Source organism: Sphaerodactylus townsendi, linkage group LG15 (genome assembly GCF_021028975.2).
Source record: "Sphaerodactylus townsendi isolate TG3544 linkage group LG15, MPM_Stown_v2.3, whole genome shotgun sequence".
Lineage (NCBI taxonomy): Eukaryota > Metazoa > Chordata > Lepidosauria > Squamata > Sphaerodactylidae > Sphaerodactylus > Sphaerodactylus townsendi.
In genome coordinates this window covers 37577201-37602567 of record NC_059439.1, presented here as the reverse complement: position 1 = coordinate 37602567, position 25367 = coordinate 37577201, and the positions used below count along the sequence as shown (strand labels likewise).

Below are 25367 nucleotides of genomic sequence, written 5' to 3'. Positions count from 1 at the left end.
ATTTTGCTATTCCGCACAGCTGCAAAGTGCACTGAAAGTGGATTGAAAGTGCATTATTTTGCATGTGTGGAAGGGGCCTGAGGGCCCTCCCCAGATCCCCCCCCCCCACCAAAAAAAAACCCTCCAGGTATTTCCCAGCCCAGCGTTTGGCAGCCATTCACTATCCTTTCCTTGTACGACCGCAAGCTTAGTCAGGGGTGGGAGTTTGCCTCCTATTGTCAGGACCTAATGGGCGGGTGCCGTGACGTGGCTGACTCTGGAAGAGAAGCATCCTTGGAATTTGAGTGAATGGGAGATCCTTCCACCCTGCCTTCCCTCCCTCCCTTGGGGACCGGGATCCCTTGGCTGGGGTGGTGTGGTTGTGTTTGGGGCAGGCGGTGTGAGTGTGTGCGTGTGGGGCATTCCTAGATTATCCTGGGGAGTTGGAGGCCGGCCTGCCAGCAGGGGGTGGAGATGCCTGCGAGCGTGAAAAGGATGCTGCTAATTTAGAGACCGGCCAGAGCTTTGCAGGAAAGCGGCAGGGAGTGTTTGGGGAAGAGGCCGGCAGCGAGAGAAGGCCGCTGAATCCCAAGATGGGCTTGGACAACCGCTGCCAAAGGACCATGTCGGGGTCCTCCGATCCAGAGAGCGGGACGGGGGCCTCCCCACTGCCGCCCCCTCCCTATGCTGGGGAAGGGGCCTTGGAGCTGCGGGGCTCTCTGGATTGCTGGGCGTGCGCCGTGCTGGTCACGCTCCAGAACCTGCTGGTGGGGACGCTCAACCTCCTCCTGGTGGCCCTCATCTTCGGCATCATCTTGTTCCCTTCAGGAGTCCTCCTGGGATTTGGGTTCCTGTGCCATTCCAAGGTGAGTTCTGGCATCACAAGTCATAGGTATCCCCCCTCCCCAATTTGCAGAGCCTGCAAAACAAATCTGGGGTGGGGGCAGCATAAGCATCGCGAGAAGGAGGGGAGGACCAGGCCTGGGAAGATAGCAGGGTGCAGTGGTGGGATTCAAATAATTTAACAACTGGTTCCGAACTAGTAGTGGGACTCAGTGGGGGGGATTAGCTACCGGTTCTATCGAAGTGGTGCGAATAGGCTGAATCCCACCACTGGTTCTGAGAGGCCTTGGCAGGAATGCACTTGGGGGGGCCCAGATGTTAGGGTTCGGCCCCGTCTCCTAGCGAGCCGAGCGGTAGGAGACGTGCTCTGTTGTTTTAAACCTAATGGACTGATGCTGAAATGCGCAGCAGTGCCCTTGAGCATGTCCAAAGTGCATTTCTTAACCCTGCTGGACAGCTGCAACCAAGGGGGCTTGGGGCTTGCCCGGCGGAGGGGAAATTTACAACCTTTTGTGAGGCCACACACCTCTCTCCTTGTGTAGTTCTTTTAAAAAATATTTTCAGTGTAGGAGTGTTTGTTGATCCGCCTGTTTTGGTCTGTGAGCATTCGGCTGCTTTGTTTATGAGAACCAGGCCCAGCGGTGGAGTGGGGGGAACCTGTTCCCCCCCCCCACACACACACACCTAGGCCCACTCTTTTCCTCTCCCACTACCCCCCCTAATCTGAATCCTGCCAGCTAAAGTGTATTCAAACTCCTTTCCCAGGACGGGAAGAGATAAGATTTTCTTTAATTGCTACCTTGCCCCAATTGGCGGTCCCTCCACCAGGGCTTCACAACCCCCCCCCCGTCCCTCCAAGTTCCTTGGCCCCCTCCCATTCAAAGCAGTGGCGTGGGAGGTTAAGAGCTCGTGTATCTAATCTGGGGGAACCGGGTTTGATTCCCAGCATCTCTGCCGCCTGAGCTGTGGAGGCTTATCTGGGGAATTCAGGTTATCCTGTGCACTCCCACACACGCCAGCTGGGTGACCTTGGGCTAGTCACAGCTTCTCGGAGCTCTCTCAGCCCCACCCACCTCACAGGGTGTTTGTTGTGAGGGGGGGAGGGCAAGGGGATTGTCAGCCCCTTTGAGTCTCCTGCAGGAGAGAAAGGGGGGATATAAATCCAAACTCTTCTTCTTCTTCTTCTTACTTCCCCGAGTCTCAGGTTGCCAACTTCATGCCAGGGGGAACATCTGGAAATTTGAGGGTGGAACAGTGGAGGATTCTCCTTGGGTTACGGCGGGGGGGCATAGGGTGCACCCCTCCAACACAGCCATTTTCTCCAAGGCAACTAAACCCTGTCGTCTAGGGATGATTTGTGATTCTGGAAGACCCCTGGGCCCCACGTGGGGGTTGGCAACGCAAGCAAGCAGCACAAAACACTGACAACGTGAAAAGTGCTCCCCAGTTTTCCTTTACTGCGTCTGGTGTCATGTACGAGCCAGCCAGTACGTCTGTGGCAAAGGAAGGGATTAGAATCCAGGACTCTTTGCTCCATCCTTGGACGACTCAGGTAGTTTCGTTTCCCTCTGAACGGGGCAAAATGTTCCAACCCCAAACGAAGGATGCTACTCGCATCTTTGGAAGTGGGGCTCAGAGAGTCATTTTTCAAATGGAGAGTTGTGGGGTCTTCAGGTAGCCTGGATGCCCAGTCTGGTTCTGGGCCAAATGGTTGCCATTGGTGAGAGAAGCACTCTGCGCATGCTCGCAGCGCCACTTGTTCTAGTCCTGCCTGCCCTCTGGCCCTTATTGTAATGAGAACACCGTCAGCAGGGTGGTGTTGATGTTTTAATCACATAGAAGCCAGCCTGGTTTGGTGGTTTGTTTACAGCGCCTGCTGCCCTGTGCCCATTCCATCGACATTTTAGGGACGACTTCCGTTCCTCCACCCAACCCCCCCTCCTGTCCCCAAAGACCAACTGGCAGAGATTTTTCTAAGCCCTGGAATTTGGTTCACCCCCCACCCAAACCCCCAGGTTTTTTCTCCTTCTCTTTTCCTCTGGGGTTGGTCGAGCAGCTGCAAGCCCTCAGGGGTGGTCTTGGCTGACGGGGGGTGGGTGGGTGGGGGGGATTTTGGCAGGAGGTGGGTGGGAGGCCGCTGAGGAATGCGCTCAGCTTAACCGGGTCTCTGTGCCTGTCACGTCCACGTCCCCTGGGGGGGAGGCCACGGCAGGCAAACTGTTCGCAAATCTGTTCAGTCGCAAGCCGGTCGCTCTTAGATTTAAATGTCATCATTGCTTGGGATTTGCAGGCTGATTGAATTTTTTAGAAAAACATACTTGTAATCTTGGGTCACAGGGTAGAAAGGCACACTACTACTACTACTACTACTACTACTACTACTACTACTACTACTACTACTACCAATAATAATAATAAGTCCCTTACCTGGACAGCTCAGGTTAGATGGATCGGCACTGGATCTAATTAGAATTTGGGTGTGAACTCACCAAGGAAATCCAGGGTCGCTACACAGCCTCTGAGCCTCTCTTGCCCTGAAAATCCTGCCTCCATTTTGGGTAAAATTCGCCCCCTTTCTCCCTCATGTGGGTTACCCGGAGGCCGCCTTGCAGGGCTGTTGCACAGCCGCGTGCCAAGTGGCCGGTCAGGTGGGTGAGGACTTGTGCAGGCACTCTCTAGCACAGCAAACTTTATTTCTGCAAGGCACAACTTAGGGTTTTTGCAAAGGACCAGGGTCTGGGTGCATTTCAGGAAAACACGAAAAAGTTCCTAACTGAAGTACTTCCCACCACCACCACCACCACCACCACCACCAGTAGTAGTAGTAGTAGTAGTAGTAGTAGTAGTAGTAGTAGTAGTAGTAATAATAGTAGTAATAGTAGTAATAGTAGTAATAGTAGTAGTAATAATAATATACAACTTCTTAGGCTTCTGGGTGAGGCTCGAATTGTAATGAAGGCCAACAACCAGCTAAAGATCTGGCAGCTGTGAAATCTACAATAATAATGATGATGCTTGGGAAGTGTCCGACGTGTGATTTAATACAAAATCCAGCATAGTGACCTTTTTTGCTGCGTATAACTGTTTTTGTATCAATAATAATAATAGTAATAGTAATAACAACAACAACAACAAATACAGATCTGGCTGTGAAATCTTCCATAATAATAATAACAACAACAACAACAACAACATTCTTGGCAGTTTATAGGAATGGGGAAAAGGCACTGATGTCTCCAGACCAGTGGCTTGCAATGAACAGCTTCTTGGTATGAATCAGAAATATAACCTAGGGTGGTGCGTTCACACGTGTCTGTCTCTGTAGGACTGAGAAAAGTCTCAGCTCTATGCAGTTGGTCATGCCTTACCAAGAAACCCTTCCGAGAACATCAAACATCCCTCTTGTCAATATCCTCAGCCCAAAAATAACAAGCTGGTGAGGTACTTGTTAATGTAGACCAGGCTAGGATAATGGGGGGCTAGCTTGCCAATCTCCAGGGGAGTCCTGGAGCTGTCCCAGAATTGCAACTGATCTGTAGGGGACAGGGTTCAATGCCCTCAGAGAAAACGGCTGCTTGGGAAATGCACTCTGTGTCCCCTTACCCCACTGAGCCCCCTCCCCTCCCCAAATCTCCCCTCCCCAGACTCTGCTCCAAAATCTCCAAGAAGATGGCACCCCTAAAGAGAAAGCAGAGATGGGCTGTGGGGGACCTGGCCAGAAAGGGCGTAAACAACCTGGGAAAAGGAAACCGCAGCCGAGGTGCGGCGTCCCAGCTCAGCCTGCGAAATGCATGACTTAAAAAATGAAATGTTGCAAATGGGGATTCTTGGGAGAGGAGCCACCGGGCACGAAACTCTGGAATCTGACTCCCAGATCGCCTCCCCACCCACAGTGACACAAACCAGATGCCAAGCACCAGTGGCTGTGATAACCTTGTGGGGCAGGCCAGACGCAGCGCGCTTGGTGGAGAGAACGCCCCCCCCCCCCTCTTCCTGCAGGGATAGCTGCTGCGGGGAGAGGCTGTTTTTGCAGGAAGCAACCCAACCTCTGCCTCAGCCCCCAACCAGCCCTGGGGTGGGAGAAGGCTTGGAGAGGCCTGGCCTTTCCCAAGGAGTAGTGGGGCAGCCGGCTTCATAAGAATGAGAAATTCCTGAGAAATTCCTAGAGGTTTGGAGCCAGTGCCTGTGGAAAGGGGGTGGGCGTGGAGGGGATTTGGGGAGCTATTTCACCTAACATGGATGGCACACCATAGAGTTTGCCCTCCACCCATTTTCTCCAAGGAAACGGATCTCTGGAGATCCAGGGGGAACCCAAATGAAGGGATTCCCTAATCTTATTAAGGGTGATAAAAATGACTGTAGCACTTTGGGAATGGGCAATGCCTTCTCCGTCCTTTCCTCCTTTGCACTTTGTGAAAACCCTGCAATTTTTTTTACGAGGCAGTGTGGCAGTGGTGGGATCCAAAAATTTTAGTAACGGGTTCCCATGGTGGTGGGATTCAAACTGTGGTGTAGCGCCAATGGGGCTGGGCGGGGCACAGGTGGGGGCTGTGGCCAGAGCATTCCCTGGGCAGGAGCTGTGGCAGAGATGCAGCCGCTCATGAGTCCTTAGGCGAGAAAGCGAATGCCTTGAGGCGCCCAGGGCTGCATAGCACGGTGCACCTCTCCTGGGCTGGACTGCTTCAAGTTCTGTGGCTTCTGCTGCTGAGGAGGAGGGGAGTAACTAAGGCAGGCAAAAATCACGTGGCAAAATCACCCGTGGTAACCCCTCTACGGCACACACAGTCAATAATGAGTAACCTACTCTCGGGAACTCCTGTGAGAACCTGCTGGGATCCCCCCACCCTCTGCGAGGTGTGGAGCCTAGGAGGAGGGTGGTTCATGAACCCTGGAATTAGTGCGCCCACTTTACACAAGGCTTCCTCTCCCTTCCTAAATTCTGCCTTCCCAAGACACTCACGCAGATTCCCTGGAATGTATTTAATTTACTGTTTACTTCATTTGATACTCAAACTTTCACCCCAATAGGGACCCCAAGGGGCTCATATTTTTTTTTCTCCTCTTCCATTTTATCCCGTATGGTGCTTTAGGCTGAGGGTGTGACTGTCCAGAGGTCACCTAGAAGAGAAGAAGAGTTTGGATTTATATCCCCCCTGTCTCTCCTGCAGGAGACTCAAAGGGGCTTACAATCTCCTTGCCCTTCCCCCCTCACAACAAACACCCTGTGAGGTGGGTGGGGCTGAGAGAAACTCCGAGAACTGTGACTAGCCCAAGGTCACCCAGCTGGCGTGTGTGGGAGTGCCCAGGCTAATCTGAATTCCCCAGATAAACCTCCACAGCTCAAGCGGCAGAGCTGGGAATCAAACCCGGTTCCTCCAGATTAGATACCACAGGCTCTTAATCCCTCCCCATGCCGGCTGCTCATGGAGAGTTTCTGTGGCAGGGTGAGGATTTGAATCCAGTTCCTAGTTTGATACTTATACCGGACAGGTCTTCAGTTTCCCAAGCCAGAGCTGGCAACCCTAACATGAGATCGAGGTCCATACCATTGGTGTGGAGGGCAATTTTGGGGAGGGGGTTGGCTGTGGTTAAATGAGAGCTGGGAAACTTTTTCATTCAGGCACTTTTCAGTACCCCTCTTGCCCCCAGCCCAGGCTCAGGGTCTTATGACAGGGCAAGTTTGGTTTTATACCCCGCTTTCTCCCCGCAAGGAGACTCAAAGCGGCGTACACACTCCTTTCCCTGCCTCTCCCCGCAACAGACACCTCGCCAGACACGTGGGGCTGAGAGAGTTCTGAGAGAACTGTGATCAGCTCAAGGTCACCCAGCAGGCTTCACGTGGAGGAGCGGGAAAACAAATCTGGTTCTCCGGATAAGCCTCCACCACTCACGTGGAGGAGTGGAGAACCAAACCCGGTTCTCCAGATTAGAGTCCACCTGCTCTTCATCATTAAACCACGCTGGATCTCAACCAGTGGTGGGATCCAAAAATTTTAGCAACAGGTTCCCATGGTGGTGGGATTCAAACAGTGGCGTAGCGCCAATGGGAGCATGGGCGGGGGGGCTGACGTGGTGGCCGGGCATTCTGGGGGCGGGGCATTCATAATTTCTCTGTTACTGTAAAAAAACTCTTATTGTAAAAAACAAGTTCCTAATTTCCAGCTGGTATCTTTCTGTCCATAATTTAAACTCCTCATAGCAAGTCCTATCGTCTACTGCCAACAGAAACTACTTCTCCTCTAATTGACTGCCTGTCAAATACTTAATACTTCCAAATACTTAATTTTGTTTCTAGAAATCAAAAGAAGGATACTTTCCTTAAACCAGGAACTTTACCATATTTCTAAAACATGTTTTTAAAACAGCCCAACAGGGAGAATGATCCCGTTTTCTACCTTCGCTAACCAGCCACATAGGAAACAACAGGACTTTGTGATTTTTGGACCTAATGGAATTTCTAATGGAAAAGCGGACCCAATTAGTAACCCCCTCTCGGCACACACAAATAATTAGTAACCCACTCTCGGGAACTGGTGAGAACCTGCTGGATCCCACCTCTGCTCTCAACCCTAACCTTAATCCTGGTGAAAGTGCATGAGGCATACTAGCCCATGGGCATGCATGTGGCTAGCATGTGAGAACTCGCTGACACCCCTAAACTGTGGCCTCTCTCTCTTTCTCCCTTTCTGCAGTTCTTCAACACCCAGGCCCAGTACTGCACGGCTCACTTGCACGACACCGGCTCCGTGGCTCTCCTCGTGGTGGGATTCACCCTCCTGGTGCCCCTACTGGTCTTGGCGTTGGCCGCCTACTGCCGCGTGGCCCGCCGCCTGCAACTCGGCTACTGCCTCATTCCCTACAGCAAAGCCGTCTACAAGAACATGCCCGTCTCTCGCTACCACAGCTCCAGTTGCTGCTGCACCCAAGATCTTGACTCTGTGGAGAAAGTTTGGGTTTGAGACTGGGGCAGAAAGGGGGCAGTTGGGGACCGGGGGAGGGACATAGAAATGCTTGGGCGACAGAGTGGAATGAGTCTATCGAGAGTTATCGGCTGAGAAATTTAAGGTGGCAACCTCTGAAGGATGAGATTACTCCACCCCAACAACCACGGATACTTCACAGTAGTGAGATGTGTAATCGAGCGTCAGGCTCTTCCCAAACCTCGGTTCATGGGTGTGTGTTCCCCCAAACAGGTGCTAAATTCTCCCCAATTCTGGTGCACCCACTACAAAGAGAGTGGGGAAGAGAAACGCACATTTGGCTTATGTAACTCAAGCACCGCGATGCCCAAAATATTCCTCTGTGGATCATAAGCAATTCGTTCAGGGAAAGGATCAATCACTTTGGGAGGGGCAGGGGAAACGATGCAGGCCCTTCGTCGCCTGGGTAGCAGAGCCAAAAGCACCCAGCCCCATCTCCCCGAAAAGCAACCTGGGGCGATGCTACTATCCAGTTGTTTCTCTCTTCGCTGAACTGGGTGGTTGTTATGTGGTAAATTTGACAAGTGCTCCGCAGTAGAAGTTGTGGAGAGGTGACTCCATTTAAGTGAAGTGTGTGAGTGATGGGGCGGGGCGGGGGGGCGGAGCTTTCTGCCCTAGCAAGAAGTTCACCTGTGGCAGGTGGAACTCATTGCCAGGTAATATATACCTGCAGTTCGGAGATGGGCCAAATAATAGGAAATGGAGGCTGGTAATGGGAGTGTTTGGCAGAACTTGGGCCCCAGGGTAGCGCCCAAGATGAACGGTTTGCCGCTGTGCTAGAGGTAGGGTGGGGACCCACAGGTTTTTGCGTGCCTTGGTCTTTCGTTGTGCTTGCCTTGAATCCTTGTGCTATTACACATGTACATGCAAAGTTTATGCTTGGCTCAGTCTATACTGGAGGCAGAATGATGCCCCAAATATGTATTCAAGACAGTTCCTTCAATATACTTTTTTTTAACTTTTATTTGCTTTGCTTCTTCCTTTCCTTTCTTCCTAACGGGGACTCAAAGCGGCGCACTCGTGAGCCCTTGCGAATTGTTTCTCCTCTGGAAGTCATGGAGACATGAAAAGATACCATTCCAGTGTCTCCGTGGCTCGATGCAACTTTGGGACCTGGGTTCCAATGCTGCCTGGGTCACGGCCTCGCTGGGGTTTTATACCAGGCTGTCTGTTTCCTCGCCCTCCTCACGGGAGAGGAATAATTTCAGCCTACTTGCAGCAGCAATGCCAGTGAAGTGTTTTTCCTTCGTAAAAGGAAACACGCAGGCTCGGCCGGTGCCCCCCAGCTCCACCCCAGGGGGGGACCGGCTATGTTTGCAGGTGTCTGAAGTGCAAAGTTGACACTGTGCTGTGGGGCTGGCGAGGGAAATATCCTGTTCCAAACAGGATAAGGAAGGACTGAGTCAGCCCTGGGCGCCAAGAGGAGAGAGAGAGAGCCTGCTGGAAACTCCACGTTCGGGGAGGAAGGAACCTTGGATAAGATAAGGCAGCTGCCTCTAGCTCTTCATTGTATTTACAGAGGAGAGGAGCCAAAGGGGGGGGCACACACACACCCCTACAGTCTCTGGAGAGGCTTGGAGGTCAAAGTAGGGAGGGAAGCGCTCCTCTCCCGATTGGGGGGGGGGGGGGGCTGGAAAAGGCTTTTGTTACAAAACTACCAGGGAGTGACAACCCCATTCACAGCCTGCTCTTGCAACCAGTTGATCACTTTTAATCCACGTAGCATTGTCAGGGTCAACCAGATCCTGCGGTTACTCAGCCGTGTTGAACACATTTCTGCGCAATTGAACACATTTCTGTTTTGTTTGGAGACAAGCAAAATTCTGGGCCTTCGCGTTTGAAGGTGTGTTGGAACGCTTGGTGAACCCCCAGAATTGAATCTCCGAGGATGGGGTGGTGGAGGAGGAGAAGGCCTTGCCCTTGAGTTATGTACATAGGGCAGTGGTTGCGAACCTTTGGCACTCCAGATGTTATGGACTACAATTCCCATCAGCCCCTGCCAGCATGGCCTTGAATATGCTGGCAGGGGCTGATGGGAAACAATATCCATAACATGGAAGTGCCATCCACCTACCATGATTTATAGAGGAAGTAAAATACTTGGAGTTTTGTGCTATTGAACTGCAATGGACTCAGGGCAACCTGCATTTCTTAAAATCAATTTTATATTTTTTCGGAGATTTCCGTGTGCATCATCTTGTAGCATTTCCTCTGGTGGGAAAAACGAGGCAGCTTTAAAGTGGATAAATAAGATGGAGGCACACAGCATACACTCAAGTAAGCTGAATTCTGGAGGCCGGTTCCAGTTCGTTTTGTGAACGGAGGTGATTCTAGTCCTCACTGTAACTTCATAAAGACTTTAAAAAATGCAACTGGCATATTCCGCAGCCAGGTCCAAGACAAAGGGCAGGACGGTTGACCGCCTGGCCGTGCACCCTAGAAAGGTGCCAGAGTCAAATTTAATGTAAAAGAATCTTTAGCAGTCAAAGGAAATGGAGAGGATGTCGTGAGTAAATAGGGGCGGGGTCCCATTGTCCCCTCTCTTTTTCCTGCTGATTGGCTTTGCACAGGATAACCTCCCCCCCCCCCACACACACTTCCTGGAGGGATCAACCAAGAGGAAGTTTGACCTCCCTTTCTGATGCCTTCCTCCCCTCCCCCCAGCCCATCTCAGGTAACCCAGACAGATCAAAGGGAAGGGTGGGGTGCCTTCTGGCAACTAATTAGCACCTCTCCGGGGCTGCATTGAGTTCAGAAATTGCTAATGACTGACCCCCACAGTGTGGGGAGATGGGGGCGCATGGTTTGGTTTTTCAAGATGGACATGGTTCTTGGAAACAGGGAGGATCGGAGGAGGCCTGCTGGGTCAGACCAGTGAGAGTCCATTTAGTCCAGCATCCCTTCCCACACAGGGGCCCAACAGTCCCTCCGGAAGTCCAGCAACAGTGCGTAGAGACAGACGCCTTCCCCTGTTGAGGACACAAGAACGGCCCTGCAGGAACAGGCCAGAGGTTCATCTACACCCAGCTTCCTGTCTCACTCAGCGGCTGACAGGTTCCTCTGAAGGTCTAAAAACAGGAAGTAAAAGTCAAGGCCTTCCCCTGACGGTTGCCTCCCAGCACGGGGATTCAAAGGTTGACCTCCCCTTAACGTTGAGGCTCTCCCCTCCTTGGAAGAACCCTATAATTCCCGAAGCCTAAAGAAAGCCCAAAATATTCTGAGGGACGCATCTCATCCAGCACACCCTCTTTTTGAACTGTTACCATCCGGCAGACGATACAGGTCTATCAAAACTAAGAACATAAGAACATAAGAACGAGCCTGCTGGATCAGACCAGAGTCCATCTAGTCTAGCTCTCTGCTATTCGCAGTGGCCCACCAGGTGCCTTTGGGAGCTCACCTGCAGGATATGAAAGCAATGGCCTTCTGCTGCTGTTGCTCCCGAGCACCTGGTCTGCTAAGGCCTTTGCAATCTAGAGATCAAGGAGGATCAAGATTGGTAGCCATAGATGAGAACTTCTCCTCCATAAATCTGTCCAAGCCCTTTTTTTAAAAGCTATCCAGGTTAGTGGCCATCACCACCTCCTGTGGCAGCATATTCCAAACACCAATCACACGTTGTGTGAAGAAGTGTTTCCTTGTATTAGTCCTAATTCTTCCCCCCAGCATTTTCAATGAATGCCCCCTGGTTCTAGTATTGTGAGAAAGAGAGAAAAATTTCTCTCTGTGGAGCATTTTCTACCCATGCCATAATTCTATAGACTTCAATCATATCCCCCTCAGACGTCTCCTCTCCAAACTAAAAAGAGTCCCAAACTGGCTGCAGCCTCTCCTGCGTGGGAAGGTGCTCCAATCCCTCAATCATCCTCGTTGCCCTTCTCTGCACTTTTTTCTATCTCTTGATATCCTTTTTTGAGATGTGCAAGCTGACCAGAGGCTGGACACAGTCCTGCAAGTGAGTGCTGTTTCCACGTGGCTTTATATAAGGGCATGACAATCCTTGCAGTTTATTATCAACTCCTTTCCTAATGATCCCCAGCATAGAGTTTGCCTTTTTCACAGCTGCCATGCTTTGAGTTGACATTCCCATGGAACTATCAACTAAGACTAGGACAAAGAGGCTCAGAGACAGCTTCTACTCTAGAGCTGTGGCTATGCTAAACTCCGCGGCTTCGTGTTGATGTGTTTGGGGCTGTGTAGGGATGGGTGGAGGAAGGGAAAGTGAGGGCGGAATTATGAGTCTGGAATTGTGTGCATCGAGGAATGCTGCTGTAAATTTCGTCGTGCGTGCACAATGACAATAAATAAAATGCTTATGCTAAGGAACCAAGTCGTGTTCTTGGACTCCCAAGGAAGCAGCTGGAAAGACGCCACCAAATGAGGTCAAGCACCACTTTACTAGAGTCAACAAACAACTTTAAAATGCAAATGCCTCGGTAGGGCTGAGGGCTTCCTCAAGTCCTGGGGGGGGGGGGGGGGGGGGACAGGGGCATTTCTCCCACGGCGAATGCGTCCAGTACACCCAGAGTCCAGGCAAAGCTGGGGGGGAGGGGAGGGGGGAGATCAGGAAGGGGGAGTAAAACGTGCTCCGCGGAGTCCTGGATCCCTTTGCCCCCCCCCCCCATCGAGAGTGTTGAGGTCTGCTGCTCTCTGCTGGTGCATCAGAGGTACTGCAAGGAGGCCAAGCTCTCCAGCTCCACTTCAATGGAGACAATGTGATGTCCGGGAACCATCGCCAGGCCGAGGACTCGGGGCTCCCCCGTCGAGAAGGAGTCTGCAGAGGGAGAAGGAAGGAAAGGCAGGAGCAGGCAACCCTTGGAAGCTCACAGTTCCTCCAACGAACCCAGGGGCTCTGTCAGGGGGGGGGGGAGGGGCTGTAGTTCAGTGGGACATTTGTGTGCAGAAGGTCGCCGGTTCAATCCCAGGCACCTCCAGTTAAAAGCAGATGATGGGAAAGACCTCTCAAAGGTCAACTATTGGATAGAGAGTTCTCCACCCTAATCACCGCAGCCAAGAAAACGTGCTCCCCCCTGTATTTTTTCTCTCCCCATTTGGACGGGGCCACTTGGCACACTACACCATGTTGCTTAATAAGCCCACCTGTTCAAAGGGAGACATGTATACTCGCCAGGTTTAATGTTATGCCTTCTGCCTTGTTACATGGCAGATTTAATAAAGCAAAGAAAAGGCTAAAAGGTGTGCCCATGAAGCACTGAAGGCTCAGTTGAATCTCTGGCCCACCAATTACTACACTGTCTCAGATTCAAGGAAATCAGATCGAAGTATGTGCTGTGTGGTTTCCGGGCTGTATGGCCGTGTTCTAGCAGCATTCTCTCCTGACGTTTCGCCTGCATCTGTGGCTGGCATCTGTGGCTGGATCCTCTGAAGATGCCAGCCACAGATCTGGCTTAGCGCTAAGCGTCAGGAAAGAATACTACTAAACTATGGCTCCTTACTTCCACAAATACCACAACACTAGTATCCCGAGCCGTGAAAGCCTTCGACAATACATATGTGAATCTTACTCCTTTACGATTTTACCAGATCTCCCCCATTTTAGAATTAGATTACGCACTGCGCGTTGGACAACCCTGATCCTTCTCTCTGTATGATAGTGGCAGACTTTCTACTGGAAATTACTAAATGCCAGTAGATTTCCTTCGACCTAACATTTATTTCCTGTATTGTATATGCTTTTTAATCCATTTTTTATTATTGTTGTACTGTTGTCTATGCCAACAAAGGCTTGCTTCTCAGAAAGACCTCTCCTTGAGACCCTGGACAGCCACCACCCGGCAGAACTAAGGCCCCAGCTCTGGCCGGGCGATGAGATTACTGATCTAGGGGCTCGGCTTCTTGTGTTCATCCAGCTGTACCCCCGTCCTCTCCGAGCCACCCCAAAGCCCCGACTCCCACCCACCCACCCCGATCCTCCTTCAGAGAACCCAGGAGCTCTCTTGGAGATCCTGAACAACCACAAAGCAAGCGTGGGGAAACGCACTCCGCAGCAGGACTTCCCACAACGCAAGTGTGCAGCTTTGGCGTAGGAGGTTAAGAGCTCGGGTATCTAATCTGGAAGGAGGAACCCGGGTTTTGATTCCCAGCTCTGCCGCCCTGAGCTGTGGAGGCTTCTCTGGGGGAATTCAGGATTAACCTGTGCACTCCACACATCGCCAGCTGGGTAACCTTGGAGAAGCTGGAAGTCACAGCTTCTCGGAGCTCCTCCTCAGCCTGCCACCCACCTCACAGGGTGTTTGTTGTGAGGGAGAGAACAAAGGAGATTGTCCAGCCCCTTTGAGTCTCCTGCAGGAGAGAAGAGGGGGATAAATCAAGCTCCTCCTCCTCCTCCTCCTCCTCAGAGGCTCTCTCAGCCCCACCTACACTCCCAGGGTGTTTGTTGCTTGAGGGGGGGGAGGGCAGGGGTGTCAGCCTTTGGAGTCTCCTGCAGGAGAGAAACAGGGGATATAAATCCAAACTCTTCTTCTTCTTTGAACAGGAAGCTGGGCAACTGCAAAATCCTTTTCGGCCATGTTGGGTGTCCCATTTAAATCACGTCCACCTGTGGCAAACCAGGGCAGGAGCCTCCACCTGCTTGGAGTTTAGAAGGTACTCTTAGGCTGAACCAGGATCCGCGTTGCAGTCTCGGTCCGGTGCACAAGAAGCAGCCACGAAGAATGCGCCGATCCGTCATGCTTGGATCGCGCGTGCTCTCTTGTTGAGGAGAGGTTCTCCAGCTTACACGGAAGGGCTGGTGACGACGGCAGCCCGCTTCTCACCAGCCTGGTTCCTGCCACAGAACAACCAGCCTGACCGGATTAGCCTTCATGGGCCATGATCTGCCATTTATTATTGGCTATTGGAGCTTGCGCGCAGCTGTTTCTTGCCTTTCAGGCTCAGGGCGGCTCCCAGCGTCTGATAAAACAACGTACAATATTATAAATAATTTAAAACTTTTCCCATTGTAAAGCGGCGATACAAGAAACTTAACAAGGTATTTTGGATTTTGTTGCCCATTTTCCCCATGGGCGGCTCCAGCACAATGTCTCTCTAATAGCCCCGGCTATCACTCACGACAACCCTGTGAGGTTGATTATGGTCAAAGTACCCTGCTGTGTTTGATGATGAGCAGAGATTCGGACGTTGCTTTCCTCAGGCCCAATCTGACACTCTCTAACCACTGTGTTACACTGCTTCTCTCACTCCTGTATAGGAGTCTTTTTCATTTTGGTTTGTTAACTTTGTTTTCGCTTTCAAAAGTGACCAAGTAGATGGAGGGAGGTAAGAGTTTCTGCCACGATCTCCTTGGGGGAAGAGGGTCACGTCTGTCAACCTCCTCCCAATAACCAGACTCGGGTTGCAGAAATCAGGTTTGTTAATGCCGCAGAGTACCAGAAACTGGTACCTGCTCCAACAGGGGTTTATTGTTGAATCTGGTGTTTGCATACAACATAGCAGCCTATAGCTGCTCCAGCTAAGAGCCCCACCCTTAACAGTCACCCCAAGGCACGCGGGAAAGCATTCCCAAACCACAGCCGCCTTCTCAGGCGGCATGTTGCTCTCCAAGGTCAGGACCCAGATAGGGAGCAGGTGTTATCTGGCTGGTGTGAGCAAGTTTGTTGTGACGACTCTAAATAAAGCACAAGCTCTAGTAAGGGGATCTTTGGTGCTACAATCTCCTCCAGATGGTGATGGCAAGACACAAGGGGGTTGAGGCTTGAGTCAAGGGGACGATATCCCAAGACCACCTTGCAGGGTTGTTGTCAATGATGTTGGCAAGATCAGGCACATGAGGCACTTTGAGCACTGAAAGGGCTGCCCCATCGCCAGAGGTATGACATCTGCTTCTCCACCCCAACCTGCCCCTAACCCCTCATCTTGGCTCCAACATGACAACCCTCCTCCCCACGAACTCCCCTTGGGGCTCCTAAGACCTGCTGGACCACCCCACTCCCCAGTCCAGACCTTGACTCCCCTCCCCGCTTTGTGGGGACTGCACCCCCCCCCTCGCCCTGCACCTGGGAGGGTGTGTTTTAGGCATGTATTTTTTGGGGGGATATTTTATTGTTTTAGGAGCCGTGTGGAGTAATAGTTAAGTGCTTGCACTGCCACTCACTCACGGTCAGAAGTTCGAGCCCCCAGTGGGTCAGATATCCTGGCAGCTGGCTCATGAATTAAGCAGCAGCCATCCATCGAGATTTCATGGTCCCGAGTAAATGAGTACCTAGCACTGTGGTGGCGAACCTATGGCACTCCAGATGTTCATGGATTACAATTCCAATCAGCCCCAGCTGATGGGAATTGTAGCCCATGAACATCTGGGTATAAGATGCTAACTCGGTCACTCCCTGTATTCGATCTAGCCCATAGGTGTCAAACTCGCGGCCCTCCAGATGTTATGGACTACAGTTCCCATCATCCCCTGCCAGCATGATGCTGGCAGGGGGTGATGGGAACTGTAGTCCATAACATCTGGAGGGCCGCGAGTTTGACACCTATGTCCTAGCACATAGCTAGGGAGAAAAGAATAGCCAGGGAAAGCAATGGCAAACTACCCCACCAAAACGGCTTGCCTATGAAATCACTGCTCGCCGTATGCTTTAAGTATGCTTCTGTTTTTAGGGATGACTTTTAGGAATTCTCACCTGTTTGCATTGGAAGGGGGGGAGCATTTTTAGATGGTTGCAACCCGCCCTGGGATGCATTTGCTAGCTAACTAACTGAATAACCAGCTAACTAACTGAATAAGCAAACGGTCTTCTTCTTACCCCCGGGCTGGGGCCGCTCTCGCAGCCGTTCTCCTTCCCCCTCTGCCGTTGCTCAGCGTGGGCCGGGGCCGCCATCTTTGCCCCCTTCCCTTCCTCCGCCTCCCGCCGGCGGGAGACTACAACCCCCAGAATGCAGCGCGCGCCGACTGCCGCTGCTGCTGCGCGACTCGGCGACTCCCAGGAGGGGCGCTCCCATAATCCTGTGCGCGGGGGGTTCTTCCGCCCTGCCCAGACTCCCTTTCCCGTGAGGCACTGCGGCCGCGGGCGGGTTGCCATGGCAGCGGCCGACGCCGCTCCTGATGGAAGTCTTCCGGTCCCGTTACTACAGCCCGGAGGAGGTGTCGGTGCACAACCGGCCGGGGGACCTCTGGGTGTCCTTCTTGGGGCGGGTCTATGACCTCACCCCGCTGGCGAAGGAATACAAGGGTAGGGCGGCCTCCCCCACTCTTCCCTGCCCTCGCCCACGGTTGCCAACAGCCTGGAAGATAGGAACCGACACGGAGTATCTATTTATTTCATTTATATCCCACGGCCTGCATTGTCCTCGTGCACTCCATTCGGTGCTCACAACGACCCTGTGTGGTAGGCTAGGCTGACAGGCTGTGATTGGCCCTAGGCCGCCCAATAACCTTCTAATGGCAGAGGCGAGATTTGAACCTGGGTCTCTCAGATACTGCTTGGATGCTTTGATCACTGTCCCATATTGGCTTAGGGTGTGGCCATGGGCAGTTGAAGCTTTTGAAGGTATGGAGGAGCAGCAGTGGCGTAGGAGGTTAAGAGCTCGTGTATCTAATCTGGAGGAACCGGGTTTGATTCCCAGCTCTGCCGCCTGAGCTGTGGAGGCTTATCTGGGGAATTCAGATTAGCCTGTGCACTCCCACACACGCCAGTTGGGTGACCTTGGGCTAGTCACAGCTTCTCGGAGCTCACAGGGTGTTTGTTGTGAGGGGGGAAGGGCAAGGAGATTGTCAGCCCCTTTGAGTCTCCTGCAGGAGAGAAAGGGGGATATAAATCCAAACTCTTCTTCTTCTAAATAGGATCACCTGGTACCTCACATCCCGTTAAGCCACAAATAAAGGGAGAGGACTTCTCTCTCTCTCTCAGGGGGAAGGCAACCCTGCACCCTACAGTTGTACTTTTGCAATAGGGGCATGGCTAAATGTACAACAGGGGGTAAAATTTCTCCTCCCCACCTGCACCCCATTCTCAAACCCACCAGTGATCCCTTCTAGTGTTCTAAATGAACTGCAAGGGACAGAATTTCTCCCTTTCCCTGCCATTCCTGCATCGCCAGCACAGACCTTGTGGGGGGTGTTTAAATTCCCTCCAGGAAGAGGGTTCTTCTGTCCCTATCTTGCCCTGCCTTCACTCTCCCAAGCATTGCTGTTGGGGGTTCTTTATACACAAAAAGAAATGGCCCTTTAGGGAAACAATCCTTTGCTTGGCCTTGGCTAGCTATACTCCCAGCCCGTGAGTAATTTAGTCTTCACCTAGAAGAGTCTTGTGGCGCTGTAAAGATGTGTTGGAGGAGTCCATTTTGATCCTGCTGCAACAAACGGCTGTTCCTCCTCTAGAATTTATTGACTTGGGTTTGGTTTTCTCTCTGTTTGGCCAGGTGACCTCTTGCTGAAGCCTCTCCTAGAAGCAGCAGGGAAGGACATCAGCCACTGGTTCAACCCCAAGACCCAGGATGTAAGTCCCCAAAGCCTAGTAGTGTCTCGGAGGAAAGGACACTGCTGGCAAACTGATAGTTTGCGCCAAGGCATGTTTACTTGGAAGTAAGTCCCTCTGATGCAGCAAGGCTTACTGCTAAAAAAAAGCGTGCACAGTTATTTTGGGGCTATAACAGAGCATTAATGCGTAACCCCGTGGATTTCTGTCAACGTGGCGGTTGTCAGCAAAGGCCAAGACCTTGGACAGCTGCTGTCAGTCAGAGGAACCAAGACCAAGCTCAGTAGTCCAAAGATGTGACTTGCCCGGAGACAGTTACAGCAGAACAGCCGCACGCTATGCTACCTTAGTGTGTATATGTGATTTTGGCCATCTGAGAGGTAAGGAAGAAAAAACTGAATGCAGAGAAAAATCTGATTTTGTATGGACAAAAGAAGTGTATTCATTGGGACAGAAACTGTTTTCTATGGTCAACAATAGGACTGGCAGCAAATTTGGTTATCAAGCTAAACTTTACAATATTCACAACAAGGTGGACCAGATTAGCTTGTGCACTCCCACACACGCCAGCTGCCTGACCTTGGGCTAGTCACAGTTCTTCGGAGCTCTCTCAGCCCCACCCACCCCACAGGGTGTTTGTTGGGGGCGGGAGAGAAAGGAGACTTTTTGTCAGTGTCTGTTTTCTCCTTGCCATTGTGACGAATTTCTTGAGAACTTCTCCTTGGAATTTTGGTGCAGCAAACTGAAAGATTTCAAAGAGCATCGCATCGTAGGGCCGTGTTTGGTTTGCCATGTATCTGTTGTTGGTATGTCTCTTAACAGAATGGAAATGGGGGCTTCCCATTCACCCTTTTTCCTTTCCAGATCCAGACGCATATCGATCCCCTGACAGGCTGTCTGAAGTATTACACTCCCCAAGGTCGCTTTATACACATTCCACCTCCGTTGCCTCGCTCAGACTGGGCCAATGACTTTGGCCAACCCTGGTGGAAAGATCCCAAGTACGAAGTGGGGGTCTTGTCAGCCAAAACCAGGCGCATACGGATCATCAACACCCTGACTTCTCAGGATCAACTGCTTGACGTGAGTCCCATTTTGCTTCCTCCACAAGTAACCTCAAGACCTTGAAGTCTCTCACAATACTAGAACCAGGGGGCATTCATTGAAAATGCTGGGGGGAAGAATTAGGACTAATAAAAAGAAACACTTCTTCACGCAACGTGTGATTGGTGTTTGGAATATGCTGCCACAGGAGGTGGTGATGGCCACTAACCTGGATAGATTTAAAAGGGGCTTGGACAGATTTATGGAGGAGAAGTCGATTTATGGCTACGAATCTTGATCCTCTTTGATCTCAGATTGCAAATGCCTTAACAGTCCAGGTGGTCAGGAGCAGCAGGAGCAGCAGAAGGCCATTGCTTTCACCTCCTGCATGTGAGCTCCCAAACTTGTCTAAGAACATAAGAACAAGCCAGCTGGATCAGACCAAAGTCCATCTAGTCCAGCTCTCTGCTACTCGCAGTGGCCCACCAGGTGCCTTTGGGAGCTCACATGTAGGATGTGAATGCAATGGCCTTCTGCGGCTGTTGCCCCCGATCACCTGGTCTGTTAAGGCATTTGCAATCTCCCAGACTCAAGGGGAAGGATCAAGATTGGTAGCCATAAATCGACTTCTCCTCCATAAATCTGTCCAAGCCCCTTTTAAAGCTATCCAGGTTGAAGTGGCCATCCACCACCTCCAAGTGGCTAAGTATTCCAAAAAACCAATCACACGTTAACGTGAAATAGCTGTTTCCTTTTATTAGTCCTAATTCTTCCTCCCAGCATTTCTCAATGTATGCCCCCTGGCTCTAGTATTGTGGGAAAGAGAGAAAAATTTCTCTCTGTTGACATTTTCTACCCCTGCATAATTTTATAGACTTCTAATCATATCCCCTCAGCCACTCTCCTCTCCAAACTAAAGAGTCCCAAACGCTGCAGCCTCTCCTCATAAGGAAGGTGCTCCTAGTCTTCAAACATTCATGTTACCCGTCTCTGCACTTTTTCTATCTCTTCGAGTATCCTTTTTTTGAGATGCGGCGACCAGAACTGGGACACAGTACTCCAAGTGCGGTCGCACCACGGCTTTATATAAGGGCATGACAATCTTTGCAGTTTTATTATCAATTCATTTTATTAATGATCCCCAGCATAGAGCTCTTGCCTGTCTTTACAGGCTGCCATGCATTGAGTTGACATTCCCATGGAACTATCAACTAAGACGCCTAAATCCCTTTCCTGGTCTGTGACTGATAGCACTGCACCCCTGTAGCAGTCTTAATGTGAAGTTTGGATTTTGCCCCTCTATGTCGCATCACTCTTTACATTTTGCTGGGCATTTTGAACTGCATTTGCCATTTCTGAAAGGCCCACTCACCTAATTTATCAAGGTCCGCTTGGAGCTCTTCGCAATCCTTTGTGGTTCTCACCCACCCTACATAATTTGGTGCATCATCTGCAAACTTGGCCACCACGCTTTACCCACCCCTACTTCCATGTCATTTATGAATAGGTTAAAGAGCACTGGTCCCAAAACCTGGATCCTTAGGGGACACCTACTGCCGACATCTCTCCATTGTAGAGAACTTCCCATTTACACCTGCACTCTTTGTTTCCCTCTGTTTCTCCAACCAGTTTTTTAATCCATACAGGAGGGACTTCCCCTCTTATTCCTTCATTGCTGAAGGAGTTTTCTCCTAACAGTCTCTGGTGAGGAACTTTGTCAAAAAAGCCTTTTGGAAATCAAGTAGAACTTCAATGTCCACCGGGTTCACCCCTTGGTCACATGCCTGTTTTACACCCTCCAAAGAACTCTAGTAAGTTTGTAAGACAGGATTTGCCTCATGCAGAAGCCATGCTGACTCTTTCTCAGCAGGTCTTGCTTTTCTACATGTTTTATAATTTTATCTTTAATGATAGATTCTACTAATTTACCAGGAACAGATGTCAAAATGACTGGCCTGTAATTTCCCGGGTCCCCCCTAGATCCTTTCTTAAAGATTGGTGTGACATTGGCCATCTTCCAGTCTTCAGGGATGGAGCCTGATTTCAGGGATAAGTTGCATATTAAAGTGAGAAGATCAGCAATTTCATGCTTGAGCTCTTTAAGAACTCTTGGGTGAATGCAATGTGGGCCAGGGGATTTGGTAACATTTAGTTTGCTTTTTAACTTGCAAACTTTTAAACTTTAGCCTGCTTTTTAACTTGCAAACAGACTTCATGATATTTATTTGCTTAATTTATACCCCCCCCCTTTTAATGGCTGTCTCTTTGAGGTTCCCCAGTGTGTCCCCCAGTTCTGTTTGCTGTCTGAAAAGCACTTTCTTATCTTTTACTTCCTGTTGCCTGGATATGCGCCAATGAGTTACTAAAGATTTGCTTGTCGGTTCAGTTTATGCCCCACCTTTCCGAGATGCCTTCAGTCTCTCAGCAGTTTCATCCATGAATATCACGTCAAACATCTGCAGGTGTGCTCTGAAGAGACCATGTGGGAGATCTTGCACCGGTATCTCCCCTACAACGCCCATGCTGCCAGCTACACATGGAAATACGAAGGGGTCAACCTGGACATGGACCGGAACCTGCAGCAAAACCACATCCCAGACGAGGACGAGGAGTTCTACAACCTCGGCATGGATGCTGACGACTTCACCCCAGCCATCCTACTTTACTTTAATGACGACCTCACTGAGTTTTAGGTAATCCCAAAGCGAAGGGTGGGGGGGAAGTTGTCAGGGCAGGGTTAGCTGGGTTCGTAACAGTTGCACCGTTTCCCCTAACCCCTTGAAAGCCAGCATGGTGTTGCGGTTAAGAGCAGGTGGATTGTAATCTGGAGAACCGGGTTTGAAGCAGTACCCAGAAGATTTGTTTGTTTAGTAGTTCATGAGTACCCTGCCCTTCTCCCCAGTGGGGATTCAAAGCGGTTTACATTATTCTCCTCTCTTCCATTTTAGTCTGACAAGAACCGTGTGAGAGAGGTTAAACTGAGAGCGTGTGAGAAGAAGAAGAAGAATTTGGATTTATATCCCCCCTTTCTCTCCTGCAGGAGACTCAAAGGGGCTGACAATCTCCTTGCCCTTCCCCCCTCACAACAAACACCCTGTGAGGTGGGTGGGGCTGAGAGAGCTCCGAGAAGCTGTGACTAGCCCAAGGTCACCCAGCTGGCGTGTGTGGGAGTGGCCAGGCTCATCTGAATTCCCCAGATAAACCTCCACAGCTCAGGCGGCAGAGCGGGGAATCAAACCCGGTTCCTCCAGATTAGATACACGAGCTCTTAACCTCCTACGCCACTGCTGCTTCAAGGTCACCCAGTCAGCGGGTTTGTTTCATCTTCAGCGAAAAAGTACTTTTTGTGAGCCTCAAACCTACTTGCCAGTTTGGTGGCAGTAATCTTCTGCTTCCTGACTTTCTTCAGTTAGGTAACAAATGAGGATTCTCAAGAAGTCTGGGGATGGGTGAATTTTCTCCCTGACGTCTACCGACAATCCTCTTTGTATGAATTGTGGGCGCTTCAGTGCAGTGAAGGCAGGCTTTGGGCCATTTTCACAGTGAATGCTTCTCAACCCAGACGGTGATGTCTGCGCACTATTTGCCTCTCCTAGGTTCATCGATTCAGTATCTGGGCATCCTGCACTGTTCACAAAGACCTTTCCTCTCGTGCTGTTTCGGAACTGAGCACCGAGCAGGCGGCTACCTGAGACCACATGTGGTGGATGGCGTTTCGTGCTGGGCTTGAAGGGCAAGACACGTCCATTTCCGGTTTTTGAAAACCCGGGTTGAAGTTTTGCTTCTTGTACCAAACAGGGTCAAGCCTGTCTTTCTAGCATCATTAAATGCCTTCACTATAAAATGGGCGTCTTGAGCATCTTGTAGCAGAAATAGAAATCGGTACCACTAAGAGCCTATTTGGTGTATTATGAGGTGTGTGGTTGATCCCATTTAGATGCTGATATCTGTTTGCAGTTGAGAGGTACCTAAATTATTGTGATTGACTCACATGAAATAATTAATGAAATGTAATTTTATGGACCCGAGGGTATGCCCTTTCCCAGGTGTCCCTAACGTGATTCCCGTGGGTGCCCCCGTGCCTACCTTTTTTGGCACCCACCAAGTATTTAAGAAAGTGAGTTTGGATAAGTGGGTTTTTTGCAGTGGTGGGATCCAGCAGGTTCTCACCAGTTCCCGAGAGTGGGTTACTAATTATTTGTGTGTGCCTAGAGGGGGTTACTAATTGGGTCCGCTTTTCCATCTCCACGCCCTCGCCTCCCCGAGAGGCATCCTGCCTTTGAACGTGAAGGTTCCATATAGCAATTGCAACTAATAATGCAACTCCCTGAACTGGGTTAATCCCTTTTCAGGTGCTGCAATTCATGGATTCTCAGCCTTTCTTACCTTTTATCTCACCAGTCTCTATCAAAGAACCTGTGTGTTTTAGCATTGCTGTGTTCAGATTTGTGAGTTGGGGCATTTTCTATAATGTGATGATGATTTAGAAATGACCTGGTGCAAAAAAATTTTTGGGGTCTTGGTGGGCTGGCTGCCCATGTGGGGGGGGGCATCCAACTCAGTTTTTGTGGCTGTGCTCCCCAACCCTGTGTCAGAATTACAAAGACATCCGTAGGCTCAAAAAGTTTGGGAGACTCCTTCCCTTCAAACTCTATGCTGGGGATAATTAGGAAACGAGTTGATAATAAAACTGCAAGGATTGTCATGCCCTTATATAAAGCCGTGGTGCGACCGCACTTGGAGTACTGTGTTCAGTTCTGGTCGCCACATCTCAAAAAGGATATCGAAGAGATAGAAAAAGTGCAGAGAAGGGCAACAAGGATGATTCCAGCCGGATTGGAGACACCTTCCTTATGAGGAGAGGCTGCAGCCAGTTTGGGACTCTTTAGCTTTGGAGAGGAGACGTCTGAGGGGGGGATAATGATTGGGGAAGTCTATAAAATTATGCATGGGGTAGAAAATGTTGACAGAGATAGAATTCTTTTATCTTTTTTACTCTACAATGCACACTAGGAATCAGGGGCATTCTAAAATTTAGAAAATGCTGGGGGGAAGAATTAGGACTAATATAAGGAAACACTTCTTCACGCAACGTGTGATTGGTGTTTGGAATATGCTGCCTCAGGAGGTGGTGATGGCCACTCACCTGGATAGCTTTAAAAAGGGCTTGGACAGATTTATGGAGGAGAAGTCGATCTATGGCTCCACAATCTTGATCCCTCCTTTTGATCTCTTAGATTGCAAATGCCTTAGCAGACCAGGTGCTTTCGGGAGCAGCAGCAGCAGAAAGGCCATTGCTTTCACCTCCCTGCCCTGTATGAGCTCCCAAAGGCACCTGGTGGGCCACTGCGAGTAGCAGAGTGCTGGACTAGATGGACTCTGGTCTGATCCAGCAGGCTAGTTCTTATGTTCTTATGTTCCCTACTCAGATCTTTTTGCAACAGGCAGGCCGCTTACCATGGTTGCCAGTAGATGTCAGCCGTGTCTCATTAGTGTGTTGAGCATCTCCTGAAACCATTTTAAAGGCTGAATAATGGCCCTTTGCAGTGGCAGATTTATTATTTTTCAGGGCCGTGACCGTTTGAGGGACCTCTCTTGGGGTTTTTTCTTGCAGGGGGAGGGAAAGGGCATTCAGGGCCAGGCACAGCAGGAGATTCATGACCTGATCTCCCATGCGTCTATTGAACACAAATAGTGGTCAGAGGAGAGGTTAAGTCGGGTCAGGGCTGGCCAGAGGGTATTTGAAAAAACCCTTTCCTTCTGAAATATTTTCCCATTATGAATGGCCACACAGGGAAGCACGTAGGCTCAGTATTGGGTATCTGTGTTTTCCATCATACCTTCAAGAAGCAGTAGAAAAGAATTTGTGTGGGTAGGCTGCCAAATTGGGAAAGGGTTGAAGTTCCCATACCCCCACGGTGGGTTATAAATGACTTAAATAAGTAAGATGTTTTCAAAACAGGGACTTTAAAAAAACAACAACAATATGGGCGATAAGGCCCTGGCTTCCGCTCATCTTGGCCTACTTCCTGCTCTTTCCAATAAAAAGGCCTTTGGACACTTTTGGAGCACATCTCAGACTTCT

General features: G+C 50.5%; 3 protein-coding genes across 3 annotated transcripts; 2 read left to right on the top strand and 1 right to left on the bottom strand.

Moving 5' to 3' along the window:
• Positions 1-320: 320 nt before the first annotated feature.
• Positions 321-8766, top strand: TMEM88 (transmembrane protein 88). Its single transcript, XM_048516881.1, has 2 exons — positions 321-845; positions 7515-8766. Exons 1-2 carry the CDS (start codon positions 573-575, stop codon positions 7779-7781), a joined length of 540 nt encoding a protein of 179 aa, XP_048372838.1. The 5' UTR covers positions 321-572; the 3' UTR covers positions 7782-8766.
• Positions 8767-12180: 3414 nt separating this feature from the next.
• Positions 12181-16696, bottom strand: NAA38 (N-alpha-acetyltransferase 38, NatC auxiliary subunit). The gene is given in 4 exon segments (XM_048517731.1): positions 12181-12582; positions 14393-14450; positions 14452-14589; positions 16568-16696. Coding segments are annotated over 3 exon segments (219 nt in total). The 5' UTR covers positions 14494-14589; positions 16568-16696; the 3' UTR covers positions 12181-12463.
• Positions 16697-16806: 110 nt separating this feature from the next.
• Positions 16807-23126, top strand: LOC125444982 (cytochrome b5 domain-containing protein 1). The gene is made up of 5 exons (XM_048517788.1): positions 16807-16993; positions 18183-18259; positions 19103-19321; positions 21745-21975; positions 22879-23126. Exons 1-4 carry the CDS (start codon positions 16867-16869, stop codon positions 21973-21975), a joined length of 654 nt encoding a protein of 217 aa, XP_048373745.1. The 5' UTR covers positions 16807-16866; the 3' UTR covers positions 22879-23126.
• The last annotated feature ends 2241 nt before the right edge of the window (positions 23127-25367 follow it).

Bases quoted from the DNA above. Each gene is read 5' to 3' on its own strand.
- TMEM88 (XM_048516881.1), top strand. From the start codon at position 573: ATGGGCTTGGACAACCGCTGCCAAAGGACCATGTCGGGGTCCTCCGAT. The intron at 846-7,514 runs GTGAGTTCTGGC...CCCTTTCTGCAG, and splicing joins GGTTCCTGTGCCATTCCAAG to TTCTTCAACACCCAGGCCCA.
- LOC125444982 (XM_048517788.1), top strand. From the start codon at position 16,867: ATGGAAGTCTTCCGGTCCCGTTACTACAGCCCGGAGGAGGTGTCGGTG. The intron at 16,994-18,182 runs GTAGGGCGGCCT...CTGTTTGGCCAG, and splicing joins GCTGGCGAAGGAATACAAGG to GTGACCTCTTGCTGAAGCCT. The intron at 19,322-21,744 runs GTGAGTCCCATT...AAACATCTGCAG, and splicing joins CTCAGGATCAACTGCTTGAC to GTGTGCTCTGAAGAGACCAT.